A 21,551-nucleotide genomic window follows, 5' to 3' on the forward strand; every position below is an offset into this window, starting at 1 on the left:
ATATAATTGACCATTTTTTTCAATTCTTAACAGAAAATATCAGAATGCCACTAAAATATCTTCTTTGCTTCAAGCCTTGCATTAATGCAATATTTGTAATTTTTGCAAAAATTGTACTGGGATTTCTGCGTAGAGAGAAAAAAATAAGTGCATCAAAATGTCCTTTTCAAGCATTGATTGGCGCTAATTGTTTCATGCACATAATTCTTTAATCGTTGGTAGCAGCAGAAAAAAAAATAATGAAAAACCACCCACTGGGTGGAAGTAATTATCAGCTGGAATTTGTATCCCAGAGAAATCGTCAACTAGTGTCATCATCTTGGATAATAGTCTTCTGGAACTCCTGTAAGGTTTTTGAGCTTCAAAGCTTTATCTACTGTTCTAATGTAGTTGTTGATCATCTTTCTCATGTCTGTTGTGTATGGGTCATATTCAAGTTTCCTCAGGCCAGAACGTTTAAAATTACCATCTTTCTGTCCTTCAACACACAGTAGTCTATCTGCCAAGACAGGGAGACCCAACAAGTTGATCATCCGCTTTAGCTCAACAAAAAGATCTTGTTTAAGGTCTTCAAAATGCACAAGCAACACATTTCTTCCATACTTCAGCCAGTCCAGTGTATGTGTGGCCCACCAAGGTGCATAGTTGTTTACGAATTCAGGCCATTCTGAAAACAATACATAGAGATGGCCATGTTAAACAAATTATAATAAAGTAGATGAATTATATGCCATATATATGTAAACACACAACAACACTCTGTTTTCAAGTCTCTAGGGACAGCATTTTGTTTTCTTTATACCTCTGTCCTATTTCACTGAAATGTCCAATGCTTCATTTTCTTTAATGCTGAATTCCCACTCACTCATATGACTCAGTTGTACACATAAATACTAAACAGCTGATTTATACGCAGCTATTTGTTGTGATATATTTAATTATTTGCAGCAAAAATAAGCATTACATTTTACAGTTGCTGGGTTGTTTAAGCAAATCACACCTTGTGTCATCGGGGGGGGGGGGCGCTGTACCGATGCAGCAGGATCTTCATTATACTGTTCAATGCTGTCTATTGTGACACCACTGGAAATGAATGCCCCAACTTACATTCAGGTGGTATCAGTGTTACCGGGCTAAAGTGTCCAGCTGTGATTTTCCTTGGTAGTGAGTAGTGATTACTAGAACACAGTACATTCTAGCAATCTTCATATTCTTAAAAAACCATTGTTTTGAGGAAGAGGTTAATCTAAACAAATAACCAGACTTTAATTTTGTGTGACTTATTTTTATGCAAGCTTCACAAGGACTTCTTACTGTATATATAAAGCACTGCTTGGCAAATACCTTCGAAGCTACTCCATTGCAGCATTTTCAGAAACTACCACTAGTTCTTCTCCTGTAATATAACAGCCTGTATTATATTATATAGTACTTAATGTATCATTATAAAAATAAAGTGGGCACCCTGGCTCAGTGAGTGCTATTCCTCCATATATGTCAAAAAGTCTAGAGGGGTTTTCCAAGAAACTACCTTTTGTGGTTGAGTCTGTAACTAAGGCCCCCGATGGAAGGTACCTTATCCTTACTATTAAGTTATATACTGAAACATTTATGTTGGTTAATGTTTATGTCCTGTCTCTTGGACGAACTGCTTTTTTGAATAAAGTTTATGAGCTTTTTAAAAAATAATAATAATAATAAAGTGAATATTAGCAGGGTCTGAGATATGGCTTCTACACAAGACAATGCTTTTTGCAATGACCACAACAGAGATTCAGTGATATCTGCCACATTGGGTTTGAGGTTTTCATAATTACAGAAGAAAATACTAGAGAAACCCACTAGAGCAATATTTATCAGCTTAATGAGAACAAAGCATGTTTATATAATTGTTTTTGCTCATTACAGTACCTTTGCTTTCTCAATATACAAGCTATATGGATCTGAAGACAACTGCACTGGAAGCGAAGTCATTTCAGCACTGCGGCACTTAATGTTAGGAGTACAGCCTTGTGCATTTATGTTTGAAAAGGCTTAGAGGACATTAGGAGCAGACAATGTGAGTCAGCGTCTATAATTTTTGAAATGCCTGATTAATGTTTCTGTTCTCTGCACTGAATAAGTCAATTGGTAGATTTAGCCAAATGGAAGTTTGAAGCATGCTCATTCATAAGGGTCATTAGACAGAATGGTGGGAAGCGAACCTCTGCGCTTCAGAAATTAATCCTATTCATTTAAATAAGATTCAGTATTTCTCAGACATTAAAATTGAAGTTAATATGCAGCCAATTAATTGCATTTTTACTAGATGGGGCAATGTACCTACAGAAATATGTGTTTGCATTGTAGTAGGAATTATTATTAAGTTTGATTCCCTTTTTAGCTTTCGAGTGCTATTTATCTCTGCCTGTTGCACTCAGTACAGGTATTCATCAATCAATATACAGGGTGTTGTCCTCTTCTTTCCGTAGGTCTCATATACATAATCTCTTTGCTTTCTTTAATAGTTTGTTAAATAAATCAATTTCCTTCAAGGGCACATATGGTAGCTGTTTCAGCTTCACTGACCAGTAAACCATTCTCAGCTTTCACACAAGGCAAACGGCAACTATATTTCTCCAAGACACAGCCTTGAATTGGAAATATAATTTTAGACATCATCTACATTTTATTTAAAGCTAGTTCAGAAATGTGACTTTTACAGCTTCTTTTATTCATGTGCATTTGTGCAGCTTGTGATCAGAGCACTTAGCAATACAAAATCATCATCAGCAAGAATGTGCTTTGATCCCCCCACATTATAATCCACACTTACAAGTTATTGTACTGTATTGTATTATTTCAAAGATGTATCACGTCATTGATCACTGAGAGTTCAAGGGAAGTTCACTCACAGTTAATTAAATGCTACTTACATCTTAATTGCTGGTGTCCCCATGACACACATATACCTCCCGGGGGCCAGGGCTATAGAGCCCAAATGCTCAGCAGATTACTTGCTGATGTGTAATTTTCTTTTTTAAATCACATGCTATTGAATCATACTAAAGAATCCCAGGACACATAAGAAAATAAGAAGCAACGGAAAAAACAAACAAGATTTACTAACACAATGGAGGTCTATTTACTATTCACATGCATGTTGGATAACAATGTAACAGCAACTTTACATGTGGAATAGAAGTGCAACTCACAAGCTGACCAAAGCTAACGCATTTGGGGGGACTGAGTTGAAAAAGCAAGTAACTCACATATTTATTGACCACAGAGGTTTGCAAGGTGAGAAAGAAAGGATTTAAAAATGCAACAGGTGTTCCCAGGAGCAACTGTCAGGAACTGGGTCCATGCAGACGACTGTAAAGACCCAGAGCGCTCCAAAAATTGTGTGCAGGAGTTACGGTGCAGTAGTGGAGTCGGACAGGGCCTGGTGCAGGGCGACAGCACTCTCACGGTGGGCATCTAGGGTTGTGCAGCCACATACCAGCACTCCGACATAGCAGCGGATGATGGCAGAACAGAGCAGAACTTGGAGATATCCTGCAGGCACCCTGGAGCAGGCATGAGACATAGCACTGGAATCATGTGTAGGATACTGCAGGCTGGAAGTAGGGAAGCTAAGCAGAGTATATAGCAGAAACATAAGCAAGCAAGGGATAGGGAGACCAAGCAAGAAATATAACCAGACAAGACATACATAATACAGGGCACAACAGGGAACTACCCAAGATCAGACATGAACAGGACAGAACACCCCTCTACCGGGTTTACAAGACAAGACACCCCTCTACAGGGGTTACAAGACAAGACACCCCTCTACCGGGGTTACAAGACAGGACACCCCTCTACCGGGTTACAAGACAGGACACCCCTCTACCGGGGATACATGACATCACAGACTGACACACATACATACAGCAACTAGCCTAGGACTATATGATAACTATTGGAGATTCCGTCACATCTTATGGCCATAGTATGCTTAGCCCACCACTACACCAAAGTACTCCAATGACAGTGGGTCCTAACGCTAAATTCCTGCCTACAGAGGTACTAAACAAACCAAACATGAAACCCAAACACATAGCACTGAGACATACCTTTAGACTACAGACTGAGACAAACAGAACACACGGGTGGGGCACACCTTATAAAGGAAACAGAGCTGAAGCAAAGAGCAAGACTGGAATCAAGGGATGGAAGATCAGAACACACGGAAATCCAGGAATGGATTAAAGCAAGACAGGGAAACTGAAGCAAGAGCGAGATATGCAGCTCCACATCCTGGGTAGGACGTGACAGTAACTATTAACTGGGGGTGTTCATATTTCCCCGTCACATGCGCTGAGGTTTTTTTACCCTCATCCTCATTCCATGCTTAAGCATATAATGACACAATTTGCTACACAACAACTCATTACCCAGAATTACTGCAGGCCTATGGAAGCAATCAATCCCATTGGTAGAACCTTGCTTGTACATAAAGCAGTTTTTAGTTGGTATTTTATCCAGTATGTAAGTAAGATGAGGAGACTCCAAATTGAAAAAAATTATTCTCTAGAATTAAAACTAGTTGACCTTGATGATTAAGGAAAATAAAAGATATATTTCAGAGACAAAAAAACAGAACATGCGTAGGCTAAAACAACTCTATTATACTATAGCAACAAAGCTGACTCCCTCCTAGCAAATACGCTGCAACAAGCTGCTGCTAAACTAAAAATACCTCATTCTAAACCACACACAGGCTTCCAAATCTGCAATCCCAAATTAATCTGAGATTAATTATTGAAAGATGAATTAGATAATTATTATAATTTAAGGCAATACCCTGACACATAATAAACTTTTGCTGGTATTTATAATTTCTTAGGTTTGCCTACCCACAAATTTTAAGCAAACCTATCTCAGACGTAGAAGTAGGCCTAGTTTGGAAAGAAGATAAAAGGCATAAAGTCCCAGATCTTGACGGTGTTACAAAATGGTATTATAAGCCATAAGGAAATGCTGAAACACTATTTGCTTAGTCTTTTTAACCAATTCTTTCAAACGAGAATGATTACCATCAGAAATGTTATAGACTCACATTATGAGTCCTGTAAATCGTAAGAATAATGTGTGATCAACAGCCTGATTTCATCCTTAAATATAAGGCTGTTTGCTAAAATAAAAAGCAATGGATTGATACTTTAATCAAAAACAATTAAGTGGGCTTTGTCAGAGGTAGGCAGGCCTAGTTTTCAGCAATGTTCATCCGGCTACGATAGAGATGGCCCTTTATCTTTTTATTAGAATTGGTCACCAAACAGCATTTGACTGGCGGAATTAGCATTTCATAGGAGAATTTTTACGAAGGTTTCATTTTAGCTTTATTTCAGCAATTATGGGGCTTTATGTTGGTTCTCGAGCAGTGGTAGTTTTCTATGAAATTTCTTAGATATTACTAATAGAACAGGGTAAATTGTCCCCCCTGTTGTCACTCTAGTAGGCTTAGAACTAAAATTTACAGAGATCAAAATATATATGATATTAATGGGGTTCATTCACTATCTGGAAAAAAGGAGATAAACAGAGTTTAAACTCAACATGTTTGCAGATAATAAAATGGTGGCACTTGGAATGGCGTTCTCATACCGATCCTCCAATCAAGGAAGAGGACATCAGAGAAAGCTCCTGCTGAGGGCAATATTACAGCGCTTGCGGTGACATGCTCTCCCAATCCTCCACTCCTTTCTCTCACATGGTCGCACTGCGCAATAGTTTAGGCAGGTGTGGAAAAAATGCTGTAAAGTTTATTTCAAATCAATATTTGGTATGGCAACCATTTACCTTCAAAACAGCCTTAATTCTTCTAGGTACACTTGCAGAAAGTCAGGGATTTTGAAGGCTTAAACTAGGGTGTATGATTAGACAATTATAGGTGCTAATGGTCATCCATTTAATATGTAGGTTAAAACAATAATTAACTAAAAACAGCTGTGTAGGTGAAATAAACAAGGTGAGTTTGCTGAAGTGAATTTAATGTCAAAAGTCATACACCATGGCAAGACTGAACACAGCAATGAGACGCAAGGTAGTTATACTGCATCAACAAGGCCTTTCCAAGACTAAAATGTCAAGGAGGATAGAGGTTTCCAGATTTTCTATCCAAACTCTTTTGGAGAAGCAGAAGAAAATGTTGAGTACCGTAGGCGTAGTGGTCAGGCAAGGAAACTTAAGAGCAGCAAGTGAAAGCCCAAGAGTTACATCTCAGACTCTACAGACCTCAGTTAGCATGTTAAATGTTTATGACAGTACAAATAGAAAAAGACTGAAGACATATGGTTTGTTTGGAAAAAGGTTGCCAAAGTCTCTTCTCTCTAAGAAGAACATAGCAGCACGGCTTAGGTTTGCAAAAATGCAAACAAACCACAAGACTTCTGGAACAATGTCTTTTGAACAGACAAGACCAAAGTAGAGATGTTTGGCCAAAATACATGTGCCACGTTTGGCGAAAACCACACACAGCATATCAGTGCTGTGAGAAACTGATAAAGTCATACTTGAAAGCGATTACTTCAAGTTATTGCATCTAAAGGTGTTTCTGCAAGCTATTGAATCATAATGTGTACTTAGTTTTCCCCACATGGCCTCTCCATTTTGTCTTTCTTTTTGTTAAACAAATGATGATACTGTTTAAATTATCATGTGTTATGTTTTGATATGTGAAACCATAGAAATCAAAGAGGGTGTACTTTCTTTTTCACACGACTGTATATCTATACATTCTCACAAAACATCACAGATACTTTGTATATCCTTGTATTTTGAGCAAGCAATCTGGCAACATGTGTAGCAGAGGACTTTAAAACATATACTCACATTTCATGCATTATAGGTGTACTGTAATTACCCTTTAAGAATATTCCTGCGTGTGTAACAATGGGGGTGTCATTACCTCTAGTTTTTTTTACATTACACTTAGCCTTAGCTTTAATCATTTCCTAAGAGGGTTTCTTGGCAGACAAGTTTGAGAAATACTGACATACTTACTATGAGTCTATCTCTCCTAATCACAAACTACTTTTATTTTGCTTTTCTTTAGTGCTCTATAAAACAGCTATTTCAAGGATTTGTGGATATGTTACAGGCTTTTATTGAATTGCTGACTTTTTAAGAATGATGTTCTCTGAGTGCTCTAAAAACTCTGTATCCAATCTCAATCATCCATGCACCCTATCTCGGCTACTGCGTGTCATGCATTAAGTCCAACTGTTTGACTTACGTCTAGAGCCTGCAGAAACAATTTTCCTGTGGCAGCTCTTTCTGCGTGATCATCTACAAAGGTTGAATACCCATCACATGTGATTAATACTCTGTATAGCAAGATAATCACAGCAAGTCTTATAATGGAACAAGCATACAATAATATTTGTGAGCAAATTATCATATTTTTTAAGGTTCATGTTTACATTTCTCTCCTACTCCCATCACTATGTCCACAATCATCTTTTTGTATTCTCAAACAACTCTATTATCTTTCCACCTCACTATATTTTTAATGTGTTCTCATAACTTTCCAACTCCCATTCCCAGCTTCACTCACTTTCTCTTCTTCTACTTCTAGCAGTTCATTATAGCTTTCCATATCCTGGGCCTCTATTATTGTGCTCTTCCCTTTCCTTTGCCACTCAAGGTTCTTGAAACTTCAATAATCTTATCTACATATCCTGCCACTCCTCCTGCCCTGCTTTTAACTTTGCCATCTAGAACACATCTTCTGTGTGTAACAAACTAACGGCCATACATGGCCACTCCACCTCTAGTTCCCTACACCTTCTTGCTCTAACTGAAAACTGGGTAAATGTAAAACTGCTTCTCCGGCTGTAGGCTTCCTACTTTTCCGCAACTTGCACTTTTCAACCTATTCCCTCTGCTCCATAATTTTTTTTCATCTGCGGTTTATGCTATGCTGCTATTCAGTCCCATCTTGATACACTTTACTGTTGTATACCATTCCCCTGGCCTTGCTAATATCTTTTCTAACAACTTCTTTTTATTGCCCTATAATTTACCAATATTTTATTGCTCTATAATTTGCAAAACACATAAAAATATTGGTTAGTGCATGAAAAGTGTTAAAATGCCACCATCTGAAATACCCTGGCTAGTTTTTAAAAATATATAGGGTTGATGATAAATTGAATTACCTAGCTTAAAAAATGGCCCAAATAGGACATGGTCGCAGAATGACCAGATGTCAAATTTCCCACTTGGAAAGTGCACACCTCCCAAATGTAGCCTTTTAGCCTGCTAAAAACAGACAAATCTATGCATGGGTGGTATCATTGTACTCATTGTTGCTGAACAAGTATTGTGGTGGTGTTTGGCTCTTAAATATACCAGAAGCTGTAAGTTTATACCTGAATTTCAATATATGTGGAAAAAACACCAAAACATTACTACCACAAACTTTGGCAAAAGCTAGTGGTAGAATTAGTGCATGGTAAGTGTTAACATACCACTATTTAAAATACCCTGGGGTTTCTAGTGTTTAAAAAATATATGGTTTGATGAAGATAAATTGAATTGTCTGGGTTCAAAGCACTTCTTGATAAAAGGAATATATAATTTGTGTGGGTACAGTAAATGAGAAAGAAGCAAGAAAGAACAGCTATGGTCAGGAAGGGTACAAAAAGTACCTGGTCAGCCATAACATTATGACTACTGACAGGTGAGGTGAATAACTGATAGTCTTGTTCTCATGGCACCTGTCAGTGGGTGGGATATCTCAGAAGCAAGTGAACGTATTGTCCTCAAAGTTGATGTGTTAGAACCAGGTAAAATAGACAGGAGTAAGGATCTGAGTGACTTTGACAAAGGCCAAATTGTGATGGCTAGGAGACTTGGTCAGAGCATCTCTAAAACTACAGCTCTTGTGGGGTGTCCTTGGTCTGCAGTGGTCAGTACCTACCAAAAGTCGTCCAAGGAAGAAAAAGCATTGAACTGGCGACAGGGTCGGGTGAAGGATGGCACATCTGGTCAAATTCAACAGACGAGCTACTGTAGCTCAAATTGCTGAAAAAGTTAATGCTGGTTCTGACAGAAAGGTGTCAGAACAAACAGTGCATCACAGTTTGTTTGTTGTCATATGGGGCTGCTTAGTCACAGACCATGCTGACCTCGGTCCACTGCCAAATGTGCCTGCAATGGGCACATGAGCATAACAACTGGACCACGGAGCAATGGAAAAAGATGGCCTGGTCTGATCAATCACATTTTCTTTTACATCACGTGGATGGCCGGGTACATGTGCATCGCCTACCTGGATAACAAAAGGCACCAGGATGCATCTATGGAGGCCCCAACTCGCGATTTACAGGACTTAAAAGATCTGCTGCTAACAACCACATGGCCCTGATGTGAAAATTGCCCTGGGGCCCCCAACTTCACAACTTGTCGGTATCTTCTTTTCCCCCCTTCCATCATACACTCTGGCACACATATGTAAACACACTTATACAAATTACACACACTTACTCATACTTACTAACACACACACGTACACATTCATTCAGTCTAACACACAATCCATTTCACCCATCTACACGTACATGCTCACACACCTACACATCCATGCTCATACACACAATTCCACACCAATTCTCACACACAATTACACATCAATTCTGACACACACAATTACACATTCATGCTCATACACACAATTACACATCCATGCTCACATACACAATTACATATCAATGCTCACACACACAATTATACACCCATGCTCATACATATATAAATATATATATATATATATACAAACACATTTACACATATACATACATCCCGCCCCTGCTTACCTCTAACCGCTCCAGCAGCTTTATCTCCTACAGCTTTTGTTTCACTGCAGGGTCACATGACCCCAATACGCTCCTGTCTCCGCATGCCAGTTCAAAATAATAAATGGAACGGAGCTGTTCAGGTCGGGAGGGACCTTTCTAAACTATCTTGAACCGGTACGAGGAGACAAGGGGTCACAGACGGGGTCAACCCCTGTAGTTACGCCAGTGTATAAGGGGCATCACGGTATAAAAAAGGGCAAAAGAATATGAGTGCAGCAAGCACTCAGGAGGTACAGTAACATTCTCAACATCATAGTTCAGTTCAGTTCATCCTGAAGTCTGTTTAAAAAACCTTACTGCCTTTGTTGGAAGGAAAATAATGAGATTAGAATGTTAGAATCCTTTAGATGTGGATTTTAAACAAATTACACCAGAGGAGTTCATAACTCAACAGCTTCACATGCCAGGCGCTGATGTGTCTGTAATTTCCGAAATTTAATGCTATGGTGTAGTATGATGGATTAATCTAATCAGATCACTGTGCCTGGGTTATGCCCTTGTACATTGTAATAAAGACACTGCACCAAATATTTAACAGTGTAAGAGTTAATTAAACCTAGGGTTTCTTGTTAATTGTTCTTGACAATAAAATCATGCAATGAGACTAAGGATGTGGTATAAAATTGTTCTAAAAATCTGACTTCTGAGATTCCATTATAAGGTACAAAAGCCTCTGAATATAAATGTATGTTTCTTAAAGGACCAATGCCTGATTAATAGTGTAAGTCCATTTAATTCCCCAAAGATTCATTAAACACAGTATCTGTTTCATTTAACACTTACAGGACTATTCACCTTGCATAATCACACCACATAAAACTTTGCTTTGGAACAACTCCAGGCAAATCATAAAATTAATGCCATGGAACAAAATACTGATTTTTAAATAGCCTTTAGCAAAGATTAGTAAGTGCAACCATTCAACACTGTTCTTCAACACTGGAAAGATGGACAACCAGCATTTTAGCACAGCAATGCAGGAAAGGATTAATAATGGATAGGCCAGTAATACTCCAGAGAGTTATTGATTAACAAAGGATCACTATGGTTGAGTCAGCTCACAGCTTATGACAGACAGATGTCAAACACAGTCTAAAAATGATGCCAATTCGGTGGTGCCGTAAAAAAAATCTTTTTTATGATTAATGTGGACTTGTTGCATAAATAAACAATATACCGTGTCTGCTCGGTTATAAGACGACCCCCAAAATTTGAATATTAATTTAGAAAAAAAAATAAAGCCTGAATATAAGACAATCCTATAAGAAAAATTAGTTTCTTATTAGTAAATATGAATTCACATATAAACTATTTTTTAATTTTTAATAAAAACTATGAGAAAAATGCATTTTTTATTTCCTTTTATTTGCCAACCTGCCCCCCAGTTATGCACATCTGCCCTATGGCTTGCTTCTCTGCCCCCAGATATGCCTTATACCACCCTTTATGCCACTCTGCCTCCCTGATATGCCACTCTGCCTGCCTGATATGCCAATTTCCCCCCCAAATATGCCTTATACCTCCCTATATGCCACTCTGCCCCCTGATATGCCTTATACCCCCTATATGCCACTCTGCCTCCCTGATATGCCACTTTGCCCTCCCTATATGCCACTCTGCCCTCAGATATGCTTTATACCCCCCTATTTGCCACTCTGACTCCCAGATATACCTTATTCCTCCCTATATGCCCCCTTGACTTACCGATGCATCCCTAGACTTGTCCCCCATGCTCCAGACTCACAGGTGTCAAGTGGGGACAGCTGGTGGATGTCTGTACGATGAGCGCAGACAACCTCCACTGCTACCTGGTACTTCCGCTGGGGCTTCTATGACTGAGCACCGGAAGGTCACATCACGCCGGTGCTCCGTCATAGAACCCCCGGGGAAGTGTCAGGTAGCAGTGGAGGTTGTCTGCGCGCATCGTGCAGCTGTCCACCGGCTGCAGAGGGTTCCTCCTTTCTGGCAGCTGGTGAACGTCTGCGCGATGCGGGTAGACAACCTCTGCAGCTGCTGGCCGGTACTTCCGCCGGGTCTTCTATGGAGGAGCACCGGAAGGTCATGTGGCGCCGGTGCTCCATCGTAGAAGCCCGGGCAGAAGTGCCGGCAGTAGCGGAGGTTGTCTGCGCGCATCGTGCAGACGTCCACCGGCTGTCAGGGAGGAGGATCCAGGTCCCATGCAGCGCTGCGGGGGATCTGGATTTTAGTCTATTTGAGGTCTGATTATAAGAGGACCTTGAAAATAAGACTTGTCTTATAATCAAGCAAATACAGTACTAATCACTAAAGCACACAATTGTCCCTTTTCGCTATCTGCTTCATGTACCATTGACCAATCTCATCCTGACATTATGTATATTTGCTTGGTATCAGCACACCTCATTTTATAATTGGGACACAAATTGTAAGGGCAAGTTTGGGGGGAACATGTTATTGCACAGGTCAATATATAATTATTAGAAAACTAGTGTATGTGACCATCATTGAAATGACGTGTCCTTTCTCTCTTTCCCTGCTCTTTCTCTCTATTATCTCTCCTCCATTTGTTCTCTCTATCTTCCTTGTATGTCTTCTCCTCCATTCCTTTCTCCTCTTTCGCCTCCTTCTCTCTTTTTTGTCACTATGTCCTTCCCTTCCTTGATGAATAATCCATCCCCATTTCTTCATAATCATCACAACATCCACCATGATCCACGGAACTGTGGGTCAACACAGCATGACAGTGGCCAAAAATCATAAGTGTTCCCTTATGATAAGTGATCCCTACCACTATCACTCAGCACCAGCGCCTCTTTACTGGCTCTATGATCCAACCTGTTTATGAATTCAGAAAATAAAGGATTGTCATAATTAATACCTCTAACATTTCAGGTGGCCAAACCTGGACACCATTGTAAGTTCTTCTGCACCTACGCTGCACCTGATTTTACACAGTCAGACTTTGAGATTTATATACATATCAGTTAATACTACATACTGCAATATCTCATAAATAATGTGTGTCTGTTAATTCCTTCTGTCAAGCTGGCTCTATCCATGTAGAATAGGCACCTTATTTAGAATCATAACCAAACATTCTGTCATGCTGTTTGCTACAAAGTGCATACTATTACTTGGGACCCAGGCATATATTTTTTGCAATTTATTTCTCATATTAATGATGTGAATATCGATTTAGTGTTTTTATGATACTGACTTTTTACAGTATTTTGAGCTTTATTTATTTTCACATTAAAGTGGTCATAAAACCCTGTCAGGATTTGCTTCTTTGTCCATTCTTTTTATGTTTTATCTATGCAGTATGCTCCTGAAAATGTTGCTGCAGAAATTACCTCATGGCTCCATCATGTTGGTATGGGTTAGTTAATTATTCTTAACACTGAAACATGTGATCTTGCATGCAGGTCTGGTGCTACCATATAAGATGGTTAAGCAGCTGCTTAAAGCCCCCACTGGTCTAAGGAGCCTCTCCAAGGAATTCAGGGGGTGGAAGTTCAGGTTCCTCATACATTTAAATGACTAATGGTTATATCTTTTCAATCACAAACATGTGATCATAAGTATTGTAAGAAATCAGTTTTATACTTTTATTTTGTTCTGCACATTTTAGGCCTGACTGCAACCTGAGTGCTAGGAACATATGGTATCAATTAAGTGACGTAGCTTAGAGGGTCTTCTGTCGAATGTATCATATGACTGTTCCAATAGGATTCCTTTACGTATACCCTAACCAAATGTAAAGGGGTATAAATAGGCATGGTTACAAGGACAAGGTCTCTTTCTACGCTCTTTCTACGCTCTCACCTTCATCTCACCAAGAATATTGAGCCTACAGTACCTTTTATTACCATTTGTTCCAGCATCGGTACTGTATGAATTGATAATTTGTTATCGCATAAACCTGATTAATAAGACATAGAAGCTGTGGTCTCGATTGCTGTTTGATCACTGGAGAAGTTTAGATATTCAAGACAAAGAATATTCTAACAAGTATTATGTTACTTTGTAGTATTATTATTTTTTATTAGCATTCAAGTGCACACATTTCTTCTGCATGTCACAAAATCAAGTGAAATACTGTAAAATGGTTTCCCTCAACACCCACAATAGATTGTATAAATCTATAAACTGGATAAGAGAGCATTGTTGGGTACCCCCAATATAGTGGTCCCAGAAATACCCCGTTTACCCTGGCACCTGGCATCACATCCATTATTGATGCCACTGAGCCACTTAATTTTTTTCAATCTTGTTTTTCTCACAATTCTTTTTTTGAACTTTTGGCAGTTTGACCCAACATTCATGCTGCCACATCAAGCCTGGCACCCCAAATATTTCCACTTTAGTGATAAAGCCAACATCCCACTTAAGGGGATCCACGTTTTGACCGTTTATATAATCCTAGGCCCAATATGATTTTTTGTTTCTAATACATTTTCCGAAAGATACACCCCCAACAGAATATCTACATGGATGAGTACCTTCTTCTCTTCAAAGACACGCTGCATTTCAGGTAGTATATCCTCACAAAAGAGACTAGGTATGAGGTGAAATTTTACCGTCCATTATACATTACTTGGACGATTTTCTATGTGTTGGTCCGGCTGGGTCTCCTAAGTGTGCCGTGTTGCTGGCCATGGTGCAACAAGTGACTGGCTGTTTCGGTGTCCCATTGGCGCTGGACAAGACTGAGGGCCCGTGTAGTTTGTTGTGTTTTTTGGGTAATTCTGAGGAGATGATTTACAGGTTGCGCAGAGTTACATTGCGTCTGTTACAGTCTTTGTTGGGAAAGTTTAACTTTGCATCTAAGATTATGCCTATGGGGCGGGTTTTTTCTATGCGCCTATCGTTGGCCACGAACGGGGTGGTTGCCCTTCACCATTATGTTCGCCTGACCAATTCATGTCGGTGGCAATGATTTGTGGACAGTCCCTATCAGGGTCCTGATCGCTAATATTAAGGCGGATTTGCAATAGCTTTGGGCGGCGTATCCAGGCACAGTGTTTGTCTAGTCCGAGATCGTTAGGCGTTTGAGATGGCGGGGGGGCCAACTCTTACAAAGGGGATGAGCAGGCTTGTAAGTAGGTCAACAAGACTATTTCCCACTTTGTGGCCTTTCTGGGCGGGATTGTTGTTAAGCATGTGGATCTCGAAGGCGACTCCACAGGCTGGTGCACAGATGTGTAAGTGCAGGACACTCCAGGGGCACTTGCCCTTGTGATTCGTATAGTTATGGCTGCCGCGCTAGGGGACTCCGGCAGTTCCAACAGGTGGATATGCCCATATCAGCCAGTAACTTAATTGGTTATAATTGTTATTGTTTTTGGTGTTGACTGTGAAAGGAATGTTAATAAAGCTGTGTCAAAATGTGTTTTTGGCAAGCAAAAGGTTAATGTTGAAACTGAAGTTTAACGATTAAAAAAACTTGTTTTGAGTGTCGCAGTTCTGTGGTACTTCAATTACTTTTGTTTGATTCGTTTGTTGCACAAATACATCCATACCTGACAACGTTAACATGGGTGATATATTTGAATCCGGCAGTATATTCCTGGACTGTATGCGGGTTTTTTTATGCATGAACAATACGTGATATTGTTATCTAGTCACTTTATAGTACTGCAAATTTAATGTCACGGGTGACTGTTCCTTATAATGTATCCAGTAATAAACCTTGTTGTATGCCCCATATAGGCTATAGCACATGTGATAATTTTGTGCTTGGTGTGCTAACTGTAATTGCATATGCCATTACAGTCAATCTTTTCCATTTTGTCATTTTGAAGTTTGATTACTGCAGGCGGATACAAACCAATGCCTGCCATTTATTTATTATTGCATAGTATAGTTTATACTTCACTTATTCTCTGGACAAAGCTGATTAATTATGATATTTTATAGCACAACATTAATAATTTATGCTAGTCCTGCCATTGTGACAGACCCATATTTTAAAGTAATTCTCTGCGAACCTCTTTCATAATAAGGACAATAGCACTTTAACTGACAGTGATTATGCAGATGGCTACCACAGCCTACCTGTACAACTCCCATGATCCTAAACACAGATATATCATAATGGAATGGTATACTCAGTGTGTAGGCAATACTAATTCTACTATTATTAGTATTATTATTATCATCCTAAAACATGGAGCCTGGGTGTGCAATGCAATCCTACCATGCACTTGTGGATTCAAATAAATTATATTCAAAACCCCTATTTCATTTTATGTTCTACTCTTTTTTTTTCTTTTCCTACTGCAGTAATCACTAAAAGAGATTAATAGACCACACCTGAATGCCATTTGCAATGAAAGCAGTCTTTCTTCACGGCAGACTTTCATAGCTATTGACAGAACTATAACTCTGTAATATTAGGTCCCATATATTACATTCTTGTGGGATCATAATGTGCATTTTCCAATTTAGCTGCATCACTAGTGTAGTGCTGTTGTGTTGGAGCTCATTGCTTGATAATCCAAGACATAGCTGCCAACTCTCCTGATTTGCAAGCAGAATACTTTTCTTCATACTCTAATATCCAGCAGTCTTGGCATTAGAAAGATATATTTGATACTTATTAATCAACATATTGCTGTTGTGCATTAATGGATTAGATTGTTGGCTTAACCATGCACCAAGACCATTGGACTCAAGTCCCTAAGAGCCAAAGACATACTGGGAGTTTCATATACGGTATATTTATATAATTATTCTTTAGTAAGAATATTCTATTAGTTTTCATGGACACCTTGTCAGTTTTGCCAGCCTGCACTAGACATGGTCTAGATACATAGCTCCTGTTATACTTTCTAAATAATGCTTAAAATACTGCTTATTTATACAAAATATTGCTTGGCAATATAGGTATGGATTTCACTGCCAACAGAGGTTGTTCTATAAAATACAACTAATGCCTTCAAAATACATACAGGGCAGAGTAAATATTTTTGCCTGCTTTTGGATCAAAAGCAGGAAGAATAGGTAGAAAGATTGAACTTGATGGTCTTTTTTCCAAACCAAATTCCTATGTTACTAAATCCTGAACATACCTGACATCATTAGGACCCTTAAAAAAACACCCCTGCCATATTTCTAACTATGGAGAGTTTGGGTATGTTTCCTAAGGAAGAATAGTCAGTAGTCACTTAATCTGGTAAAAAAATGTTCTTCTTAAATGGCCTTTGCCTTAACCAGGTTCATGAATATTTCATCCAAGGTTACTCTTACACTACCAATCACCAACCTTTCAACCTCTATTCTTGTAAAATCCAAGTAAATTGGATGAAAAGCTAGGGGCTGAGTTGTAGAGTAAGAACTATTACTGATGTGTGGATAGAGAGATGATTTTTTCCCAGTAAAATCTAATGGCTTGATAGTTTGTGACATATTGACATATGATTCATGCTATATCATTGCAGCTCGGATGCCCGTGTGCCTTCTAAGTGGAAGGTCTGGTGTCAGTGGGGAAACTGTTGTTCTGAAAGACTTTGCTTCATTGAGCTAAATGGATATTAAGTTTGGATCACTGCCAAAGCACAACTGAAACACACATATGCGTTCCCAGAAGACAGCATGCATGTCCGCTTCAACATCTATTGAAAAAGTTTATGTATTAGACATGATCAGCTAACATGAGATAGCCTGATCTAAGTACACCAAGTTCCTAAATGTTGCATGATCTTTAAATTAAAATGAATTTCTTATGTACAGAAGCATGTACATTCTTTATTAACCTCAGCTCCACTTATCAGCTTTGGCTTAGTTCTTAATTAATCTTTGAACGGTTTAATGTAAAAGAACAGTACAAACTGCTTGACTGTATTAAATATTTCTAATTATTTTAATACATATGTTTCATGATATATGCGTATACATACATATACTGTATTTTAGAAACATAAGGAAGGAAGCATGCCTTTACATAAGGAATTCCACAAAGAATGTGGTCAGTTGAAGGGGGGAATTAATTAAAAATCTTGAGCTGCCACTTTTTGACACATAAATCAGCTTCGATGAAGAAACATAGAATTTGATGTCAGATAAAAATCATGCAGCTCTTCTAGTCTGCCCCTTTTCCTGCTGTAAAGACTCAGGCTTTGATTAACCATTGGTCTCATCTTAGATTCCAGTTAGCCATTTGCATATGCCATGCATGTTTAAATTCCCTTAATGTATTGTGTCTAAGAACAAAGACAGTAGCTAGTTTTAACGCATTCACGTAAAAATACTAAAAACTTGATGACATTAAGAAATTAAATGTGTTCTAGCTAGGGAACAGTAGCAAAGCATTATATGGACACATGTTACAGCTGGGCTATATAAATGAAACTGGCCAATCTAATATATGTAAATATGATAGTGACTGGATTCAGTTTCTTCACAAAGCAAAACAATAAACAAACAATCCTTTGAATTTTCATTATCATAAACTGACAGTAATATACATTACATGTAATATAAATTACATGGTATTTGATAAGAGAAATAATAAGAGAAAGGGCAGGTTCAGAGGAGCGTAGTGAGAAGGGCAGAAGGTGGAATACATTTTTAGGCATTAACAAAAGCAAAAGGAGCAAGGACAATGGTGATTACTGACCAATGATGGCATAGAGGAAAGATAACTGGTTTCAGTTAGATGGAGAAGAGTAAGTGCAAGGTAAGAAAGGCATCAGTTTGAGACAGGATAGAAAATAATATGATGGGCATTGGGGTGACCACATGTCCCGGATTGCCCTGGACAGTCCCGCAATGGGACTTTAAGCCCCGGGTCCCGAAAATGAAACATCGGCTTTTTTTTTTTTTTTTTGACGAGGAGAGAGGGGTGCCGAACGGTCGCTCATGAAGTTTTTCAGCAACTGCTCGGCGCCCCTCAGTCCCTCAGTCTCCTCCGCAAGGCCTCTGGCTCGGTCGCGGTGCGGGCATGTCATGCTAAGCAGCAGAATATGTCATACAGAGGCCTCGCATACCCACTGCAGGACTTCTGGAAGTTAAGTGAACTACAAAGGGGGGAGAAGTAGTCTTATTCCACTGGAATGATGCAATTAGCAGGTAGCTACCATTGGGTTCGGTATTGATAAGACCAGATTTCAAACTGTGTAACAAATTTACCTTTTCATTTTTAAGCCACAATAAGGTACATTTACTGTTCTTGTGTTGGAGGCTTTATACAGCCAAAACCTGGGATCCCATGAGATTTGCTACCACAAGTTGAAAAGACTTGGTAACTACTATCTCTGGCAAACATTAGTAATGTAACATTAGTAAACATTTGCTTCTTTTAAGTAACATATGGTAAAATGAAGAGAGTTAGCTCAGTTGTTGCCAATATGTAGTCTACATCTACCATGGCTAGTTTTTTGGGGGCTGGTAAAGGTGTTGTATGCTAAACAATAGCTGCAGCGCTACACATGGGATAGACTCCCATGTATTTAGCTTGATCTTAAAGAGAAAAGGTAAACAGTCCAACTCTGGACAGTGGCATTACTGCTACACAGGTGTTTGCAACTACAAGGTGGCAACCGAAAATAGCTCTAGGGAACAATAATGTTCGTTAAAAGTATGGATGTTGACATTTTTTATTTTTATTCAAATAGACTGTAAGGTGGGCCCTTTTCTCCTTCTGTACAGGTATTTTATTACATGTGTTTACCTTACTGTTAATTTTGTATATTCTAATTTTTAATGTTACTATTTATCATAATTTGTTGGTTCTCAATGCAAAAATGCAATATATCTGGACGTAGGGTGTCCCAAGCTGAAAATAAAGTCAACATCCCCTACATCCAGAATCTATATACCTTCTGCTTCCCATACATTATTATTATTGTATTATAGTAATTACCGTATATACATGAAATGGATCAGTAATATAGTACAGACATTGTTAATGTTGTAAATGACTATTATAGCTGGCTGATTTTATTGGAATATCGTTATAGGCGTACAGAGGCCCTTTATCACTCCCATCACTCCTGTGTTCCAATGACACGTTGTGCTAGCTAATCCAAGTATAGATTTAAAAAGCTAATTGTGCTGCTGAAAACAGAAAAGTGACCCCAAACTTTTGAATGGTAGTGTGTATATATATATATATATATATATATATATATATATATATATATATATATATATATACACAGTATATACAATGAAAGTCTTGTCAATTCACATTTAATTTACTGTTTTGCATGTTTTAATAATACATTTCTCCTTAAACACGAGCCATTAAAACTAAATATATATAAAACTATTTGTAATAAGTAAGCCTGCCGATGCTTTTCCATTCTCCTATTAATCTGGATAAAATGCTATTGATTTTTATTTCTGCTTCAGTGCAGAGAATGTTCTGTTTCATAAGCCTGATAATTCGAAAACTACTGCATAGCGAACAGCCGAATATAGCAGAAAATGATCTCATATACATTTTACAGACAAAGAAAGAGCAGTAAGTGTTCTTATTAGAAATCTAACATTCCCCATCTGGATGTGATAAAAGCAAATCTAAAATTAGACCTTTTACTTACATAAAGGAATGGAAATGGTGTTATGGTAAAGACTGCAGTGGTTATAGCTAATGAGAAATATCTAAAATAGTCAATGGATGTCAGTGTGGAATTGAATTAGTTCTTTTGATGTTCATATTATTAATATTGTTTTTGTTATCATCTTCATACAGATATTTAAGGTGTCAGAGCCTCAGTACCCATCAGTTAACCGTGTTGAATATATTGTGAAATACAGTGTTTTGACAGCATCATTTATTTGCGTTTAAAGCTGTATCTAAGTTATGTCAGCCTACAAGATAAGCACTAGTTAGACACTTTATTGTATTGTTTACCAAAACACTGTACAATATTCAGACTATTTGGGATCATGTGACCAATATTGATCAATGTTGAAACATAGCAAAAGCAAGGAAGGACCAAAATATTACATTATATATACAGTAATCATATTGTCACTAAATATAATGTAACATTCATATACAAAACATGCTTATAAACCACTCTTTATATGTTCTAGCATGGGTCTCATGAGACAACTATTTTTAAGAATATTTAAAAATACCTTTTCCCTTCCAATGAGCTTGGGATGCAAAACCAACATGCCCCCCATACTTTCGGTTAAACTCTGCCATCAGGGCTTTGTAAGGATTACGGATGAGAAGGATAGCTGAGTCAAAGGCTTCGATCTCCTTCCTTCCACTTTCATGGGTCTTAATGCAAACTGTCCGCCCATTTCGCCAATGGTCTCTCTCCCCTTTAAAGCCTAGGAGCAAAGAATAAAAATAGTTTGTAGTAAGGATGATGAGAAGCATATTTACAAGGCCATTTGGATTTTGTGATATGTCTACACTTTAATTTGGCAGTATTTCATTTTGTGTTTACACAATGACATTTGTTATGGAAATGATGAGTCCTATGTATGTAAAATGAGGGCAGGTAATAAAAAGTCTTTAATATACACAGTATAATATATATATATATATATATATATATATATATTTTATTTATTTTTTATTTTTTTTTAAGCATATGACTAGCTATATGACCTACTGCAGAAAAAAAAAATGGCAAACACTAGATGGCCCAGACAGTTCTTATATACCTGTTAAATTTTATATGTCTATGTGAGAGTTCAAAACCCTATATTATCTGATGT

At 38.2% G+C, this 21,551-nt stretch overlaps 1 protein-coding gene across 2 annotated transcripts in view; it reads right to left on the reverse strand.

The window, feature by feature from the left end:
* Nucleotides 1–314: 314 nt before the first annotated feature.
* LOC149289057 (sialate:O-sulfotransferase 2-like) overlaps nucleotides 315–21,551 on the reverse strand; it is a 76,699-nt gene continuing 55,462 nt past the window's right edge. For both annotated transcript variants that reach the window (XM_089491077.1, XM_089491076.1), the window contains 2 exons: nucleotides 20,958–21,158; nucleotides 315–667 (listed from right to left, as the gene is read on the reverse strand). In XM_089491077.1, coding sequence (XP_089347203.1) covers nucleotides 315–667; nucleotides 20,958–21,158 — 554 coding nt within the window. The remainder of the gene's footprint in view (nucleotides 668–20,957; nucleotides 21,159–21,551) is intronic.

This window comes from Sceloporus occidentalis, unplaced genomic scaffold (assembly GCF_023333645.1).
Source record: "Sceloporus occidentalis isolate IW3139 unplaced genomic scaffold, rSceOcc1.0.p SCAF_48, whole genome shotgun sequence".
NCBI lineage: Eukaryota > Metazoa > Chordata > Lepidosauria > Squamata > Phrynosomatidae > Sceloporus > Sceloporus occidentalis.